Raw genomic sequence first — 17,435 nt, forward strand, 5'->3', positions numbered from 1 at the left:
GGACTGACTATAACCCTTTACAGTGAACTACCTAGACAGTATAGGACTGACCCTTTACAGTGAACTACCTAGACAGTATAGGACTGACCCTTTACAGTGAACTACCTAGACAGTATAGGACTGACCTGCTTTTACTGTATGATTTATTGAACTATTAAGCAATTATTTATAAAATAGTTTTACCATATTAAAATGAGAGTTCAGATGTAAATCAATCAATAATCACATGAAATAAGTAATAATCTTCAGAAATTACTTTGTCAAAGCAACAAAATAACCAAGGCTTTATGATGATGAAACTTGGATACATGTTTGGGTTAAGTGGGTTAAAATCTTCCTGGAAGTAAAGATGGCTTCTTTAAATAAAATAATTTTAAAGGATGTTTTATTAATTTGTTGAATTCTCCATGTGGTCTATATTAAAGGACACTTCATTTAATATAACAGGCTTTTACAATTCAATATTGGTGCTCAATTTCTACTTAAAATATCAAAGGCATGCAAAAGGCACTATGTTTGTGGCACAACCCATGTATGTGGTTATAGGGGCATAATATTGAAAAAAAAAAAAAAAAAACCTAAACCTTAAAACCTTGAAAGATTTAGATGCACTATTGTAAAGTGGCTGTTCCACTGGATGTCTTAAGGTGAACGCACCAATTTGTAAGTCGCTCTGGATAAGAGCGTCTGCTAAATGACTTAAATGTAAATGTAAACTACCTAGACAGTGTAGGACTGACCCTTTACAGTGAACTACCTAGACAGCATAGGACTGACCCTTTACAGTGAACTACCTAGACAGTATAGGACTGACCCTTTACAGTGAACTACCTAGAGAGTATAGGACTGACCCTTTACAGTGAACTACCTAGACAGCATAGGACTGACCCTTTACAGTGAACTACCTAGACAGTATAGGACTGACCCTTTACAGTGAACTACCTAGACAGCATAGGACTGACCCTAACCCTTTACAGTGAACTACCTAGACAGTATAGGACTGACTATAACCCTTTACAGTGAACTACCTAGACAGTATAGGACTGACCCTTTACAGTGAACTACCTAGACAGCATAGGACTGACCCTTTACAGTGAACTACCTCGCCAGTATAGGACTGACCCTTTACAGTGAACTACCTAGACAGTATAGGACTGACCCTAACCATTTACAGTGAACTACCTAGACAGTATAGGACTGACCCTTTACAGTGAACTACCTCGACAGTATAGGACTGACCCTTTACAGTGAACTACCTAGACAGTATAGGACTGACCCTTTACAGTGAACTACCTCGACAGTATAGGACTGACCCTTTACAGTGAACTACCTAGACAGTATAGGACTGTCTATAACCCTTTACAGTGAACTAAGGAATCAGCAAAAAACAGGACTGCTGAACAGAAGAGCATGGGGACAGTATAGTTGCAACCTGATAGGCCCCAGACAGTTAGTGACAAATGAGAAGGTTGTGTGAGTGGAGCGTCACAGCCCAGATAGGTTAAATTACCCTGCTGTCCTGCTAGGGTGTTAGTGTGTAGCCCTATGACTGGGTAGGGAACTTAGTTAGCAAACTAGTAGGGAAGTTCTATTCCATCTGTTTCCATGGAGGAAAAGAGTGTGATTAAGTTCAGCCACTGTCAGAAGGACATCTTCTGTTTCTTCATTCCAGAGAAATGTCCAGAGTGTGGAGTGAGCTTCAGCAGTGGCAGGCTGGAGGAGGCTCCTATCCGTATCCCCAACCCTTTTTCTAACGGACACAAGACCCCATGCTGCTTCCTGGTCGCACCTGCTGAGGAAAACAACCTCAGGTAACCAATGACTACTGTGTTGGTGTAAAAGGCAACAAGCTGTTCTTAGCAGATGTTCTGTTCGCCACACATTGAATGAACACAAACTCAATGCACGGACAGCTGTTACACACATCATAGATTGATTGAATGTAGATTGCTGTGTTTAGGGAGTTTGATGGTGGCTCAGACCTACACACTGGGATCACAGACACTAATGGTAGGTTCCATTCTTTCACCCATTCTGTAACGGTACATGCTACAACTTCCCTTCACAATTTACTCAATGGAAAGTTAACATTACTGACATCAAAATGTCATTAGGACTAAAACTGGATAAGCCTAATACTGACAGTCAATGTGTTTGTTCTATAGGAGTGGTGTTCAACTACACTAAGCCAGGGGTCCGGCAGGACCAGCGAGGCTGGGAGATGTGTATCAGTATTCCCCTGATCCAACCAGACATGTTTAACCTTCTCAACCAGTGGGACCAATACCTCAACAAGTTCTCAGATGCCGAGATGTGGGACCCAGCATACAAAAGGTGCACCTTAGTATTGAACTTTAAGATCCTATTACTGTATTACTGACAGAGGAACAGTTGTTAAAGTCTCTATTACTGACAGAGGAACAGTTGTTAAAGTCTCTATTACTGACAGAGGAGCAGTTGTTAAAGTCTCTATTACTGACAGAGGAACAGTTGTTAAAGTCTCTATTACTGACAGAGGAACAGTTGTTTTAGCATTGAGATTGAGGTAAAGGTACTGTAATAAACATGTTTATCTTCTGGTCTTGTAGGTTTAATAAAGAGACGCACAACTGCTACAACTACACTCTGATGTTTTTAAACCGTGTGCTAGCAACACAGGGGAAAGGCTCTCTGACCAAAGACCAGTTCACTCAGAGCTTTGTCCTGCCCAAGATCAAGAGAGCCTGTAAATACACCACAATGTGCAGGGAGATATCACAGAACTACTTCTATATAGCGGACAGTCCTGTTAGAGTGATGGGGGAAGAAAGAGGAGGAGAGAAGGCTTGACTGTTTGATACAAGAGGACAGAGACTGAGGCAGCCACAGTGCTACACAGAACATGAGTTAAAATGACCATCATCCCAGAAACCCTGGATCCATAGATGATGCAATCTCTATTGCACTCCACACTGCCCTTTCCCACATGGACAAAAGGAATGCTCTCCATTATCTCCATGCTAATCGCTAAGCTAAAGACCCTGTGACTGAACACCTCCCTCTGCAACTGGATCCTGGACTTCCTGATGGGCCGCCCCCCAGGTGGTAAGGGTAGGCAACAACACATCCACCACGCTGACCCTCAACCAAGGCCCCTCAGAGTTACAGTTCATATAAGGAGATCAGTCAATTGAAATTCATTACACCCTAACCTATGGTTATCACAACTGGGAATACAGATATGTACAGTAGAAGTCAGAAGTTTACATTCACTTAGGTTGGAGTGATTAAAACTTGTTTTTCAACAACTCCACAAATGTATTGTTAAGACAGTTAAGACATCTACTTTGTGCATGACAAGTAATTTTTCCAACAATTGTTTACAGACAGATTATTTCACTTATAATTCACTGTATCACAATTCCAGTGGGCTAGAAGTTTACATACACTAAGTTGACTGTGCCTTTAAACAGTTTGGAAAATTCCAGAAAATTATGTCATGGCTTTAGAAGCTTCTGATAGGCTAATTGACATCATCTGAGTCAATTGGAGGTGTACCTGTGGATGTATTTCAAAGCTTTCAAATCCAGTGCCTCTTTGCTTGACATCATGGGAAAATCAAAGGAAATCAGCCAAGAAAAGAACAAAATTGTAGACCTCCACAAGTCTGGTTCATCCTTTGGAGCAATTTCCAAACATCTGAAGGTACCACGTTCATCTGAACAAACAATAGTATGCAAGTATAAACACCATGGGACCACGCAGCCATCATTCCGCTCAGGAGGGAGACGCGTTCGGTCTCCTAGAGATGAACCTGAAAGGCCGCTCAGCAAGGAAGAAGCCACTGCTCCAAAACCGCCATAAAAAAGCCAGACAACGGTTTGCAACTGCACATAGGGACAAATATCGTACTTTTTGGAGAAATGTCCTCTGGTCTGATGAAACAAAATAGAACTGTTTGGCCATAATGACCATCGTTATGTTTGGAGGAAAATGTGGTAGGCTTGCATGCCGTAGAATACCATCCCAAACGTGAAGCACGGAGGTGGCAGCATCATGTTGGAGGGGTGCTTTGCTGCAGGAGGGACTGGTGCACTTCACAAAATAGATGGCATCATGAGGTAGGAAAATTATGTGGTTATTTTGAAGCAACATCTCAAGACATCAGTCAGGAAGTTAAAGCTTGGTTGCAAATGGGTCTTCCAAATGGACAATGACTCCAAGCATACTTCCAAACTTGTGGCAAAATGGCTTAAGGACAACAAAGTCAAGGTATTGGAGTGGCCATCACAAAGCCCTGACCTCAATCCTATAGATAATTTTTAGGCAGAACTGAAAGTGTGTGCGAGCAAAGAGGCCTACAAACGTGATTCAGTTACACCAGCTCTGACAGGAGGAATGGGACAAAATTCACCCAACTTATTATGGGAAGCTTGCGGAAGGCTACCTGAAACGTTTGACCCAAGTTAAACAATTTAAAGGCAATGCTACCAAATACTAATTTGGTGTATGTGAACGTCTGACCCACTGGGAATTGATGAAAGAAATAAAAGCTGAAATAAATCACTCGTTACTATTATTCTGACATTTCACATTCTTAAAATAAAGTGGTGATCCTAACTGACCTAAAACAGGGAATTTTTACTAGGATTAAATGTCAGGAATTGTGAAATAACTGAGTTTAAGTGTATTGGGCTAAGGTGTATGTAAACTTCTGACTTCAACTGTATCTGTTGGTCACAGATACCTTAAAAAAAGTAGGGGTGTTGATCAGTCAGTATCTGGTGTGACCACCATTTGCCTCATGCAGCGCGACATCTCCTTTGTAGTTAATCAGGCTGTTGATTGTGGCCTGTGTAATGTTGTCCCACTGCTCTTCAATGGCTGTGCGACGTTGCTGGATGTTGGTGGGAACTGGAACAAGCTGTAGTACAAGTCAAGCAAGAGTATCCCTCAATGTGGTCTGGTGAATATGCAGGCCATGGAAGAACTGGGACATTTTCAGCTTCCAGGAATTGTGTCCAGATCCTTGTGACATGGGTCCATGCATTATCATGCTGAAACATGAGGTGATGGAGGCGGATGAATGGTACAACAATGGGCCTCAGGATCTTGTCACGGTATCTCTGTGCATTAACATTTCCATTGATAAAATGCAATTGTATTCTTTGTCCATAGCTTATGCCTACCCATATACTGCCTTACCTCCTTACTTCATTTGCACACACTGTATACAGATTTTTCTATTGTGTTATTGACTGTACGTTTGTTTATCCCATGTGTAACTCTGTGTTGTTGTTTTGGTTGCACTGCTTTGCTTTATCTTGGCCAGGTCACAGTTGTAAATGAGAACTTGTTCTCAACTGGCCTACCTAGTTAAATAAAGGTGAAATGAAAATAAATAAAAATTAGCTTCCCTGAGACGGTTTCTGACAGTTTGTGCAGAAATTCTATGGTTGTGCAAACCCACAGTTTCATCAGCTGTCCGGGTGGCTGGTCTCAGACGATCACGCAGGTGAAGAAGCCAGATGTGGAGGTCCTGGGCCGGCGTGGTTACACGTTATCTGCGGTTGTGATGCCTGTTGAACATACTGACAAATTCTCTAAAATAAAGTCAGAGGTGGCTTATGGTAGAGAAATGAACATTCAATTCTATGGCAACAGCTCTGGTTGACATTCCTGCAGTCAGCATGACAATTGCACGCTTGAGACATCTGTGGCATTGTGTCGTTTGACAAAACTGCACATTTTAGAGTTCCATAAGCTTTTTGTGCTTATGGAACATTTTGGGGTCTTTTATATCAGCTCATGAAAAATGGTACCAGCACCTTACATTTATATTTTTGTTCAGTATAATACACTGCTCAAAAACAAAAGGGAACACTAAAATAACACATCCTTTTTCTTTACATAGTTGAATGTGCTGACAACAAAATCACACTAAAATTATCAATGGAAATCAAATTTATCAACCCATGGAGGTCTGGATTTGGAGTCACACTCAAAATTAAAGTGAAAAACCGCACTACAGGCTGATCCAGCTGATCCAACTTTGATGTAATGTCCTTAAAACAAGTCAAAATGAGGCTCAGTAGTGTGTGTGGCCTCCACCTGCCTGTATGACCTCCCTACAACGCCTGGGCATGCTCCTGATGAGGTGGCGGATGGTCTCCTGATTGATCTCCTCCCAGACCTGGACTAAAGCATCTGCCAACTCCTGGACAGTCTGTGGTGCAACGTGGCGTTGGTGGATGGAGCAAGACATGATGTCCCAGATGTGCTCAATTGGATTCAGGTGTGGGGAACGGGCGGGCCAGTCCATAGCATCAATGCCTTCCTCTTGCAGGAACTGCTGACACACTCCAGCCACATGAGGTCTAGCATTGTCTTGCAGTAGGAGGAACCCAGGGCCAACCGCACCAGCATATGGTCTCACAAGGGGTCTGAGGATCTCATCTCGGTATCAAATGGCAGTCAGGCTACCTCTGGCGAGCACGGAGGGCTGTGCGGCCCCCCAAAGAAATGCCACCCCACCCCCACACCATGACTGACCCACCGCCAAACCGGTCATGCTGGAGGATGTTGAAGGCAGCAAAACGTTCTCCACGGCGTCGGTCACATGTGCTCAGTGTGAACCTGCATCTGTGAAGAGCACAGGTGGCGAATTTGCCAATCTTGGTGTTCTCTGGCAAATGCCAAACGTCCTGCACGGTGTTGGGCTGTAAGCACAACCCCCACCTGTGGACGTCGGGCCCTCATGGAGTCGGTTTCTGACCGTTTGAGCAGACACATGCACATTTGTGGCCTGCTGGAGGTCATTTTGCAGGGCTCTGGCAGTGCTCCTCCTGCTCCCCCTTCCACAAAGGCGGAGGTAGCGGTCCTGCTGCTGGGTTGTTGCCCTCCTACGGCCTCCTCCACGTCTCCTGATGTACTGGCCTGTCTCCTGGTAGCGCCTCCATGCTCCGGACACTACGCTGACAGACACAGCAAACCTTCTTGCCACAGCTCGCATTGATGTGCCATCCTGGATGAGCTGCACTACCTGAGCCACGTGTGGGTTGTAGACTCCGTCTCATGCTACCACTAGAGTGAAAGCACCACCAGCATTCAAAAGTGATCAAAACATCAGCCAGGAAGCATAGGAACTGAGAAGTGGTCTGTGGTCACCACCTGCAGAACCACTCCTTTATTGGGGGTGTCTTGCTAATTGCCTATAATTTCCACCTGTTGTCTATTCCATTTGCACAACAGCATGTGCAATTTATTGTCAATCAGTGTTGCTTCCTTAGTGGACTTTTTGATTTCACAGAAGTGTGATTGACTTGGAGTTACATTGTGTTGTTTAAGTGTTCCCTTTATTTTTTTGAGCAGTGTATAACCCCCCTATGGAAAGGGGACGTTCTCATGAACACTTTCTCCATTTTGCTCTACGACCCCCACAAGAGTCACTCTCTTCTGAAGGTAACTTGGTACCAGTTTTAAAAAATGAATAGAAGTATGGAGGTAGTTTTGCGTCAAAAAAAGAGAGGGTTAAATATGTCCCAAAAACCAAAATATTTCCTGAGCTTTCTTATACCTCCTAGATATAGGACACACTTCAAAACCTTAGTCCTTATCATTTTTGGGGGGGACTGTCTGTTTTGCGATTTCTGAAGGTGTTATTCAATGCGTTTCTATTGGTTATAGTAGTAAAGGCTAAATTCAATGTTCTATCAATTTGTGTTTATTTATTATACAGGGGTCCTAAAATGGCAAATGATCCATGGTATGACCATCTTAAAAAGTACTTTGAGGTTAGTAAATAGCTTAAAAAAATGTAATTTTCTGCTGCTCCCTCACTCGGAACAGCCCTGGTCTGGATCCGACCAGGTCTATATGGAATGGGTCTAGTTGTTCTCGGGTCCGTTTGGAACGGGTCTCAATATTTAAACATTTAAACAAATTTATGCATACTGGTTCCAGACAGGAAAGCCTCAGATCCATTTTGGAATGGGTACAACTTTTTGGACCCATGAAGGCCTCTACATTCAGGACTTCTATACCAGGTGGTGTCAAAGGAAGGCCCTAAAAATTGTCAGACTCCAGCCACCCAAGTCATAGACTGGTCTCTCTGCTACTGCACGGCAAGCAGTACAAACGCACCAAGTCTGGAACCAACAGGACCCTGAACAGCTTCTACCCCAAAGCCATAAGACTGCTAAATAGTTAGTTAAATAGTTAACCAATAGCTACCCAGACTATCTGCATGATCCTTTTTGCACTAACTTTGACTAATTTGAAATTTTTTGTCACTCTTATCCAGAGTGACTTACATGAGCAATTAGGGTTAAGTACTTTGCTCAAGGGCACAGACAGGTTTTTCACCTAGTCGGCTCGGAGATTCAAAGAGGTGAGCTTTCGGCTACTGACTCAATGCTATTAACCGCTACGCTACCTGCCGCCCATAAGCTGCTGGTACGGTTTCCTATCTGTCACTTTATTCCTAGTTCGATGTACACATCTACCTCAATTACCTCATACCCCTGCACATCAATACTGGTACCCCATGTATATAGCCAGCGTCCCAACGCAGTTAAGCCAAAACCCCGTTATTCAGAGGGGCGTTCTACTACGCTCCCATTGGCTAGCTAGCGTTGTCTCAGTCACAGGCGATCAGTGCAGAGACAGTGACCTTCCAAGGTAAGGATGGAAAGTGTCATTTAACAGCTGCCTACAGTAATACAGGCCTATTATCATCATGTTTGGTAACATTTTCCCATGTGTTTATTTTCAGAGTTTCAATGAGCTGTAAAAATGTCTCAGAGAACTCTGCTGAATTCACTCAATTGAAGGTCAGCTAAGTTAACCTAGGATACTTAACGTTACTAGATCGGTATTTGAAGTTATATTATCAATTGTAGTCTATTATCAGGTTAATGCATATGCTTATTATTCATAATATCTCAAATATGTATTAGCTAATCATTCAGTCGAATACGCCATGCTACAGCCATTGAATCTGTCTGAGCGTTAAGGGACATTAATGGCTAACTCGGTCCACGTCATTATGTTATTATATTTTTCAATCTTGAAATACAAATGTTATTAATCAGTGACTGAAATTTCACGCTACGTGATATTCACTTCCGGACTTGGAGAGCGTCTCTCTGAATAACGGGGCGTGGTTTCGGCTTAACTGCATTGGGGAAAAGATTCATATAGCCAAGTTATCGTTACTCATTGTTTATTTATTCCTCATGTTATCTTTCTACAATGTTTCTCTCTGCATTGTTGGAAAGGGCCCATAAGTAAGCATTTCACTGTTAGTCTACACCTGTTGTTTACGAAGAATGTGACAAATAAAATTTGATTTAACTGTGAGGCCATGTTGTATTTCTACACGAACACTGGGATACTGACACTGGGAATTACTCATGTCTCCTCTAGAAACCATCACTTTACACACAGAGCAATTTTTAAAAAACCTTTATTTAACTAGGCAAGTCAGTTAAGAACAAATTCTTATTTTCAATGACGGCCTAGGAACAGTGGGTTAACTGCGTGTTCAGGGGCAGAACGAGAGATTTTTACCTTGTCAGCTCGGGGGTTTGAACTTGCAACCTTCCGGTTACTAGTCCAAAACTCTAACCACTAGGCTACCACTAGACAAATTATACCATATTATTAATCATAATCTGGATTTTTACTTTCACTTCAATCAAACAGAAAAAATTATGTTAAAAAGCATGTTCAAAAACAAATACTTATTGATACTTTCACATGTTAAGTAACACTAAATTCCACTGAAAACCAATCATTGAAATGGATGGAATGCTTTCAGAAAGTATTCATACCCCTTGATTTATTCCATTTGTTATTGTGTTCGCCTGAATTCAATCATTATTTTCTCACCCATCTACACACAATACCCCATAGTGACAAAGTGAAAACATGTTTAGACATTTTTGCCAATTTATTGAAAATGAAATTCTGAAATCTCATTTACTTAAGTATTCAGCTCCCTGAGTCAATACGTTAGAATCACCATTGGCAGCAATTACAGCTGTGAGTCTTCCTGGGTAAGTCTCTAAGAGCGATTACAGCTGTGAGTCTTCCTGGGTAAGTCTCTAAGAGCGATTACAGCTGTGAGTCTTTCTGGGTAAGTCTAAGAGCTTTGCACACCTGGATAGTTACGATATTTGCACAATATTCTTCTTAGAATTCTTCAAGCTGTGTCAAGTTTGTTGTTGATCATTGCCATAGATTGTCAAGCCGATTTAAGTCAAAACTGTAACTAGGCCACTCAAGAACATTCAATGTCGTCTTGGTAAGCAACTCCAGTGTATATTGGTCCTTTTTAGGTTATTGTCCTGCTGAAAGGTGAATTTGTCTCTCAGTATCTGTTAGAAAGCAGACTGAACCAGGTTTTCCTCTAGGATGTTGCCTGTACTTAGCTCTATTGTTTATTTTTTCCTTAGAAAACTCCCTGGTCCTTGCCGATGGCAAGCATACCCATAACATGATGCAGCCCATACCATGCTTGAACATATGAAGAGTAGTACTCAGTGATGTGTTGTGTTGGACTTGCCCCAAACAGCCATTAAACAGTTTTAAAGTCCCCATTGGCCTCATGGTGAAATCCCTGAGCGGTTTCTTTCTTCTCCGGCAACTGACTTAGGAAGGACGCCTGTATCTTTGTAGTGACTGGGTGTATAACTTCACCATGCTCAAAGGGATATTCAATGTCTGTTTTTTATTTTATTTTTTATTACCCATCTACCAATAAGCGCCCTTCTTTGCGAGGCATTGAAAAACCTCCCTCGTCTTTGTGGTTGAATCTGAAATTCACTGCTCCACTGAGGGACCTTACAGATAATTATATGTGGGGTACAGAGATGACGTAGTCATTCAAAAATCATGTTAAACACTATGATTGCACACAGAGTGAGTCCATGCAACTTATGTGACCTGTTAAGCAAAATGTGTACTTCTGAAACGATTTAGGATTGCCATAAGAAAGGGGTTAAATACTTACCGACTCAAGACATTTCAGTTTAAATTTTTATAAAAATATATATACATTTCTAAATACATAATATAACTTTGACGTTATGGGGCATTGTGTTAAGGCCAGGGACACAACATCGAAATGTTATCCATTTTAAGTTCAGGCTGTAACAACAAAATGTGGAAAAAGTCAAAGGGTGTGAATACTGTCTGAAGGAGCTGTATATTTACACAGCAGACAAAAAAAAAAAAGAAGTCATATGTCGTCCGCCTCTGTCCGCTCTCGTGATGATATCCATCTGCTTAAAATAATCTCCTAAAGAACAACAGATTAGAGAGAAAGAGGTTAGAGAAATGACAGGTAGAGGAGAAAGGGTTAACAGAGAAAGGGTTAACAGAGAAAGGGTTAACAGAGAAAGGCTTGACAGAGAAAGGCTTGACAGAGAAAGGCTTGACAGAGAAAGGCTTGACAGAGAAAGGCTTGACAGAGAAAGCTTAACAGAGAAAGGCTTAGGCAGAAGTCGTACCTGAACTGTGACCATGCAGAGACAGTCTGGAGAGGAGAGATGTTCCTCTGTCAGGTGAGATGGGTAGATGACGTAGCACAGCATCAAGTCCTAGAATACAACACACAGACAGGAATCATCCACAATGTATTGATCACATATTTACTAATACTGCAGAAATCAGCACTAAAGCAGTATCCAAATCCATTGGATGTAGTGCTCAATGTTCCTTCAAATTATTTTCTGGGACTGAGCAAATTTCAGATCTGCTGAGCACAAACTTGAACGTTGTGAAAATTCTGTGCAACTTCCAGCGTGCGTTTACTGTGAACACTGAGGCTGTACCCGCTTTAAGTTAGTTTTACTGTGAACACTGAGGCTGTACCCACTTTAAGTTAGTTTTACTGTGAACACTGAGGCTGTACCCACTTTAAGTTAGTTTTACTGTGAACACTGAGGCTGTATCCACTTTAAGTTAGTTTTACTGTGAACACTGAGGCTGTACCCACTTTAAGTTAGTTTTACTGTGAACACTGAGGCTGTACCCACTTTAAGTTAGTTTTACTGTGAACACTGAGGCTGTACCCACTTTAAGTTAGTTTTACTGTGAACACTGAGGCTGTACCCACTTTAAGTTAGTTTTAACAGAGGCCAAATAGGCTACTGTGGCTATTGATCATAATGTAGGCCAACCAGAGTGGCCTACCATAAAAAAACAATAGAGAAAATGCACCCCATAACATCTCCCATTGATCTCAAACAAGGGCATTCTCTCATGACCGCCTATGCTGTAAACACAGTCCAGTTCAAAGTAAAATGGCACAGATCCATATATGGCAATGGTTTATTTGCATATAGGCCTACTGCAACTCTGATTGGTTATGCCGCACTGGTCTGTGTAGGGGCTGAGTAGTGCATGTCAATGAAATAGAATCCTACACCTATACGTTCTGCCTACAACAAGATCTCTTGCATAGTTTGTTTTGTTTCGGTGGTTAATATTGTGTTCATTCTATTACAATTGACAAAGTAAAAGACAACATTGATAGTGTTAACATGGAAAACTCTCGAAAGGTGGTCACCAACCTTTTCTGAGTCTAAGATCATGACTTAAATAACGTAAGCCTATGCAACATTAACCTATCAATGAGGTTTGTGCAGTAGGCCCAATATATTAGCATTGCTTGAATTGCCCTGCCAATGCATGGTTGTTCGGGCCATCTAAAATAACACATCCTAGATCTGAATGAATGAAATATTCTTATTAAATACTTTTTTATTTACATAGTTGAATGTGCTGACAACAAAATCACACGAAAATTATCAATGGAAATCAAATTTATCAACATTTACATTTAAGTCATTTAGCAGACGCTCTTATCCAGAGCGACTTACAAATTGGTGCTTTCACCTTAAGACATCCAGTGGAACAGCCACTTTACAATAGTGCATCTAGGTCTTTTAAGGGGGGTGAGAAGGATTACTTTATCCTATCCTAGGTATTCCTTAAAGAGGTGGGGTTTCAGGTGTCTCCGGAAGGTGGTGATTGACTCCGCTGTCCTGGCGTCGTGAGGGAGTTTGTTCCACCATTGGGGGGCCAGAGCAGCGAACAGTTTTGACTGGGCTGAGCGGGAACTGTACTTCCTCAGTGGTAGGGAGGCGAGCAGGCCAGAGGTGGATGAACGCAGTGCCCTTGTTTGGGTGTAGGGCCTGATCAGAGCCTGGAGGTACTGAGGTGCCGTTCCCCTCACAGCTCCGTAGGCAAGCACCATGGTCTTGTAGCGGATGCGAGCTTCAACTGGAAGCCAGTGGAGAGAGCGGAGGAGCGGGGTGACGTGAGAGAACTTGGGAAGGTTGAACACCAGACGGGCTGCGGCGTTCTGGATGAGTTGTAGGGGTTTAATGGCACAGGCAGGGAGCCCAGCCAACAGCGAGTTGCAGTAATCCAGACGGGAGATGACAAGTGCCTGGATTAGGACCTGCGCCGCTTCCTGTGTGAGGCAGGGTCGTACTCTGCGGATGTTGTAGAGCATGAACCTACAGGAACGGGCCACCGCCTTGATGTTATTTGAGAACGACAGGGTGTTGTCCAGGATCACGCCAAGGTTCTTAGCGCTCTGGGACGAGGACACAATGGAGTTGTCAACCGTGATGGCGAGATCATGGAACGGGCAGTCCTTCCCCGGGAGGAAGAGCAGCTCCGTCTTGCCGAGGTTCAGCTTGAGGTGATGATCCGTCATCCACACTGATATGTCTGCCAGACATACAGAGATGCGATTCGCCACCTGGTCGTCAGAAGGGGGAAATCAACCCATGGAGGTCTGGATTTGGAGTCACACTCAAAATTGAAGTGAAAAACCGCACTACAGGCTGATCCAGCTGATCCAACTTTGATGTAATGTCCTTAAAACAAGTCAAAATAAGGCTCAGTAGTGTGTGTGGCCTCCACGTGCCTGTATGACCTCCCTACAATGCCTGGGCATGCTCCTGATGAGGTGGCGGATGGTCTCCTGAGGGATCTCCTCCCAGACCTGGACTAAAGCCTCCGCCAACTCCTGGACAGTCTGTGGTGCAACGTGGCGTTGGTGGATGGAGCAAGACATGATGTCCCAGATGTGCTCAATTGGATTCAGGTCTGGGGAATGGGCGGGCCAGTCCATAGCATCAATGCCTTCCTCTTGCAGGAACTGCTGACACACTCCAGCCACATGAGGTCTAGCATTGTCTTGCAGTAGGAGGAACCCAGGGCCAACCACACCAGCATATGGTCTCACAAGGGGTCTGAGGATCTCATCTCGATACCTAATGGCAGTCAGGCTACCTCTGGCGAGCACATGGAGAGCTGTGCGGCCCCCCAAAGAAATGCCACACCATGACTGACCCACCGCTAAACCGGTCATGCTGGAGGATGTTGCAGGCAGCCGAACGTTCTCCACGGCGTCTCCAGACTGTCACATGTGCTCAGTGTGAACCTGCTTTCATCTGTGAAGAGCACAGGGCGCCAGTGGTGAATTTGCCAATCTTGGTGTTCTCTGGCAAATGCCAAACGTCCTGCACGGTGTTGGGCTGTAAGCACAACCCCCACCTGTGGACGTCGGGCCCTCATACCACCCTCATGGAGTCTGTTTCTGACCGTTTGAGCAGACACATGCACAATTGTGGCCTGCTGGAGGTCATTTTGCAGGGCTCTGGCAGTGCTCCTCCTTGCACAAAGGCGGAGGTAGCGGTCCTGCTGCTGGGTTGTTGCCCTCCTACGGCCTCCTCCACGTCTCCTGATGTACTGGCCTGTCTCCTGGTAGCGCCTCCATGCTCTGGACACTACGCTGACAGACACAGCAAACCTTCTTGCCACATCTCGCATTGATGTGCCATCCTGGATGAGCTGCACTACCTGAGCCACTTGTGTGGGTTGTAGACTCCGTCTCATGCTACCACTAGAGTGAAAGCACCGCCAGCATTCAAAAGTGACCAAAACATCAGCCAGGAAGCAGGAACTGAGAAGTGGTCTGTGGTCACCACCTGCAGTACCACTCCTTTATTGGGGGTGTCTTGCTAATTGCCTATAATTTCCACCTGTTGTCTATTCCATTTGCACAACAGCATGTGAAATTTATTGTCAATCATTGTTGCTTCTTAAGTGGACAGTTTGATTTCACAGAAGTGTGATTGACTTGGAGTTACATTGTGTTGTTTAAGTGTTCCTGTAACATCGGGTGGTGTAGGTGTCCTGGAGGGCAGGTAGTTTGCCCCCGGTGATGCGTTGTGCAGACCTCACTACCCTCTGGAGAGCCTCACGGATGTGGGCGGAGCAGTTGCCGTACCAGGCGGTGATACAGCCCGACAGGATGCTCTCGATTGTGCATCTGTAGAAGTTTGTGAGTGCTTTTGGTGACAAGCCAAATTTCTTCAGCCTCCTGAGGTTGAAGAGGCGCTGCTGCGCCTTCTTCACGATGCTGTCTGTGTGAGTGGACCAATTCAGTTTGTCTGTGATGTGTACGCCAAGGAACTTAAAACTTACTACCCTCTCCACTACTGTTCCATCGATGTGGATAGGGGGGTGTTCCCTCTGCTGTTTCCTGAAGTCCACAATCATCTCCTTAGTTTTGTTGACGTTGAGTGTGAGGTTATTTTCCTGACACCACACTCCGAGGGCCCTCACCTCCTCCCTGTAGGCCGTCTCATCGTTGTTGGTTATCAAGCCTACCACTGTTGTGTCATCCGCAAACTGGTAGTGGGGTGGGTCTAGGGTTTCTGGGATAATGGTGATGATGTGAGCCATTACCAATCTTTCAAAGCCCTTCATGGCTACGGACGTGAGTGCTACGGGTCTGTAGTCATTTAGGCAGGTTTCCTTTGTGTTCTTGGGCACAGGGACTATGGTGGTCTGCTTGAAGCATGTTGGTATTACAGACAATCAGGGACGTGTTGAAAATGTCAGTGAAGACACCTGTCAGTTGGTCAGCACATGCCTGGAGCACACGTCCTGGTAATCTGTCTGGCCCCGCAGCCTTGTGTATGTGGATCTGTTTAAAGGTCTTACTCATGTCGGCTATGGAGAGCGTGATCACAGTCGTCCGGAACAGCTGATGCTCTCATGCATGCCTCAGTTATGCTTGCCTCGTAGTGAGCATAGAAGTGATTTAGCTCGTCTGGTAGGCTCGTGTCACTGGGCATCTCGCGGCTGTGCTTCCCTTTCCCTTTGTGCTTCCCTTAGTCTATTATATAGTTTGCAAGCCCTGCCACATAAGACTAGCGTCGGAGCCGGCGTAGTATGATTCAATCTTAGCCCTGTATTGACTCTTTGCCTGTTTGATGGTTCGTCGGAGAGCATAGCAGGATTACTTGTAAGCTTCCGGGTTAGAGTCCTGCACCTTGAAAGCGTCAGCTCTACCCTTTAGCTCAGTGCAAATGTTGCCTGTAATCCATGGCTTCTGGTTGGGGTATGTACGTACAGTCACTGTGGGGACGACGTCCTCGATGCACTTATTGATAAAGCCAGTGACTGATGTGGTGTATTCCTCAATGTCGTCGGAAGAATCCCGGAACATGTTCCAGTCTGTGATAGAAAAACAGTCCTGTAGTTTAGCATCTGCTTCATCTGACCACTTTTTTTTTATAGATCGAGTCACTGGTGCTTCCTGCTTTAATTTTTGCTTGTAAGCAGGAATCAGGAGGATAGAGTTGTGGTCGGGTTTACCAAATGGAGGGCGAGGGAGAGCTTTGTACGCGTCTCTGTGTGTGGAGTACAGCTGATCTAGAATGTTTTTCCCCTCTGGTTGCACATTTAACATGTTGATAGAAATTTGGTAGAACTGATTTAAGTTTCCCTGCATTAAAGTCTCCGGCCACTAGGAGCGCCGCCTCTGGGTGAGTTTCCTGTTTGCTTATTTCCTTATACAGCTGACTGAGTGAGGTTTTAGTGCCAGCATCTGTCTGTGGTGGTAAATAAACAGCCATGGAAAATATAGCTGAAAACTCTAGGCAAGTAATGTGGCCTGCAATTTATGACAATATACTCTACTTCAGGCGAGCAAAATCTAGAGACTTCCTTAGATTTCCTGCACCAGCTGTTGTTTACAAATATGCACAGACCGCCGCCCCCCCCCCGTCTTACCGGAGTGTGCTGTTCTAACCTGCCGGTTTATACTTGTGTACTATTGTTTGTACAGATGAACGTGGTACCTTCAGGCGTTTGGAAATCACTCCAAGGATGAACCAGACTTGTGGAGGTCTACAATATTTTTCTGAGGTCTTGGCTGATTTAATTTGAGGCACTGAAGGTAGGCCTTGAAATACATCCACAGGTACACCTCCAATTGACTCAAATGTTGTCAATTAGCCTATCAGAAGCTTCTAAAGCCATGACAGCAGTCAACTTAGTGTATGTAAACTTCCGACTTCCAACTATACATGTCAATCTGTCATGGCACCATAATTCACCATAATTGAGAATTTCAATAAGCA

The 17,435-nt window shown here is 44.0% G+C and overlaps 2 protein-coding genes across 3 annotated transcripts in view; one reads left to right on the forward strand and one right to left on the reverse strand.

Annotated features, from left to right (window-relative positions):
- The first annotated feature begins 1,535 nt into the window (after positions 1-1,535).
- mkrn2os.2 (MKRN2 opposite strand, tandem duplicate 2) lies at positions 1,536-5,382 on the forward strand. Its single transcript, XM_029650895.2, has 4 exons — positions 1,536-1,811; positions 1,961-2,010; positions 2,166-2,334; positions 2,589-5,382. Exons 1-4 carry the CDS (start codon positions 1,606-1,608, stop codon positions 2,827-2,829), a joined length of 666 nt encoding a protein of 221 aa, XP_029506755.1. The 5' UTR covers positions 1,536-1,605; the 3' UTR covers positions 2,830-5,382.
- Positions 5,383-9,429: 4,047 nt separating this feature from the next.
- tsen2 (TSEN2 tRNA splicing endonuclease subunit) overlaps positions 9,430-17,435 on the reverse strand; it is a 38,835-nt gene continuing 30,829 nt past the window's right edge. For both annotated transcript variants that reach the window (XM_029650893.2, XM_029650894.2), the window contains exons 10-11: positions 11,493-11,582; positions 9,430-11,281 (exon numbers count right to left, since the gene is read on the reverse strand). In XM_029650893.2, the coding sequence (XP_029506753.1) occupies positions 11,222-11,281; positions 11,493-11,582 (150 nt within the window). In that variant the 3' untranslated portion in view covers positions 9,430-11,221. The remainder of the gene's footprint in view (positions 11,282-11,492; positions 11,583-17,435) is intronic.

This window comes from Oncorhynchus nerka, linkage group LG2 (genome assembly GCF_034236695.1).
Source record: "Oncorhynchus nerka isolate Pitt River linkage group LG2, Oner_Uvic_2.0, whole genome shotgun sequence".
Classification (NCBI taxonomy): Eukaryota; Metazoa; Chordata; class Actinopteri; order Salmoniformes; family Salmonidae; genus Oncorhynchus; species Oncorhynchus nerka.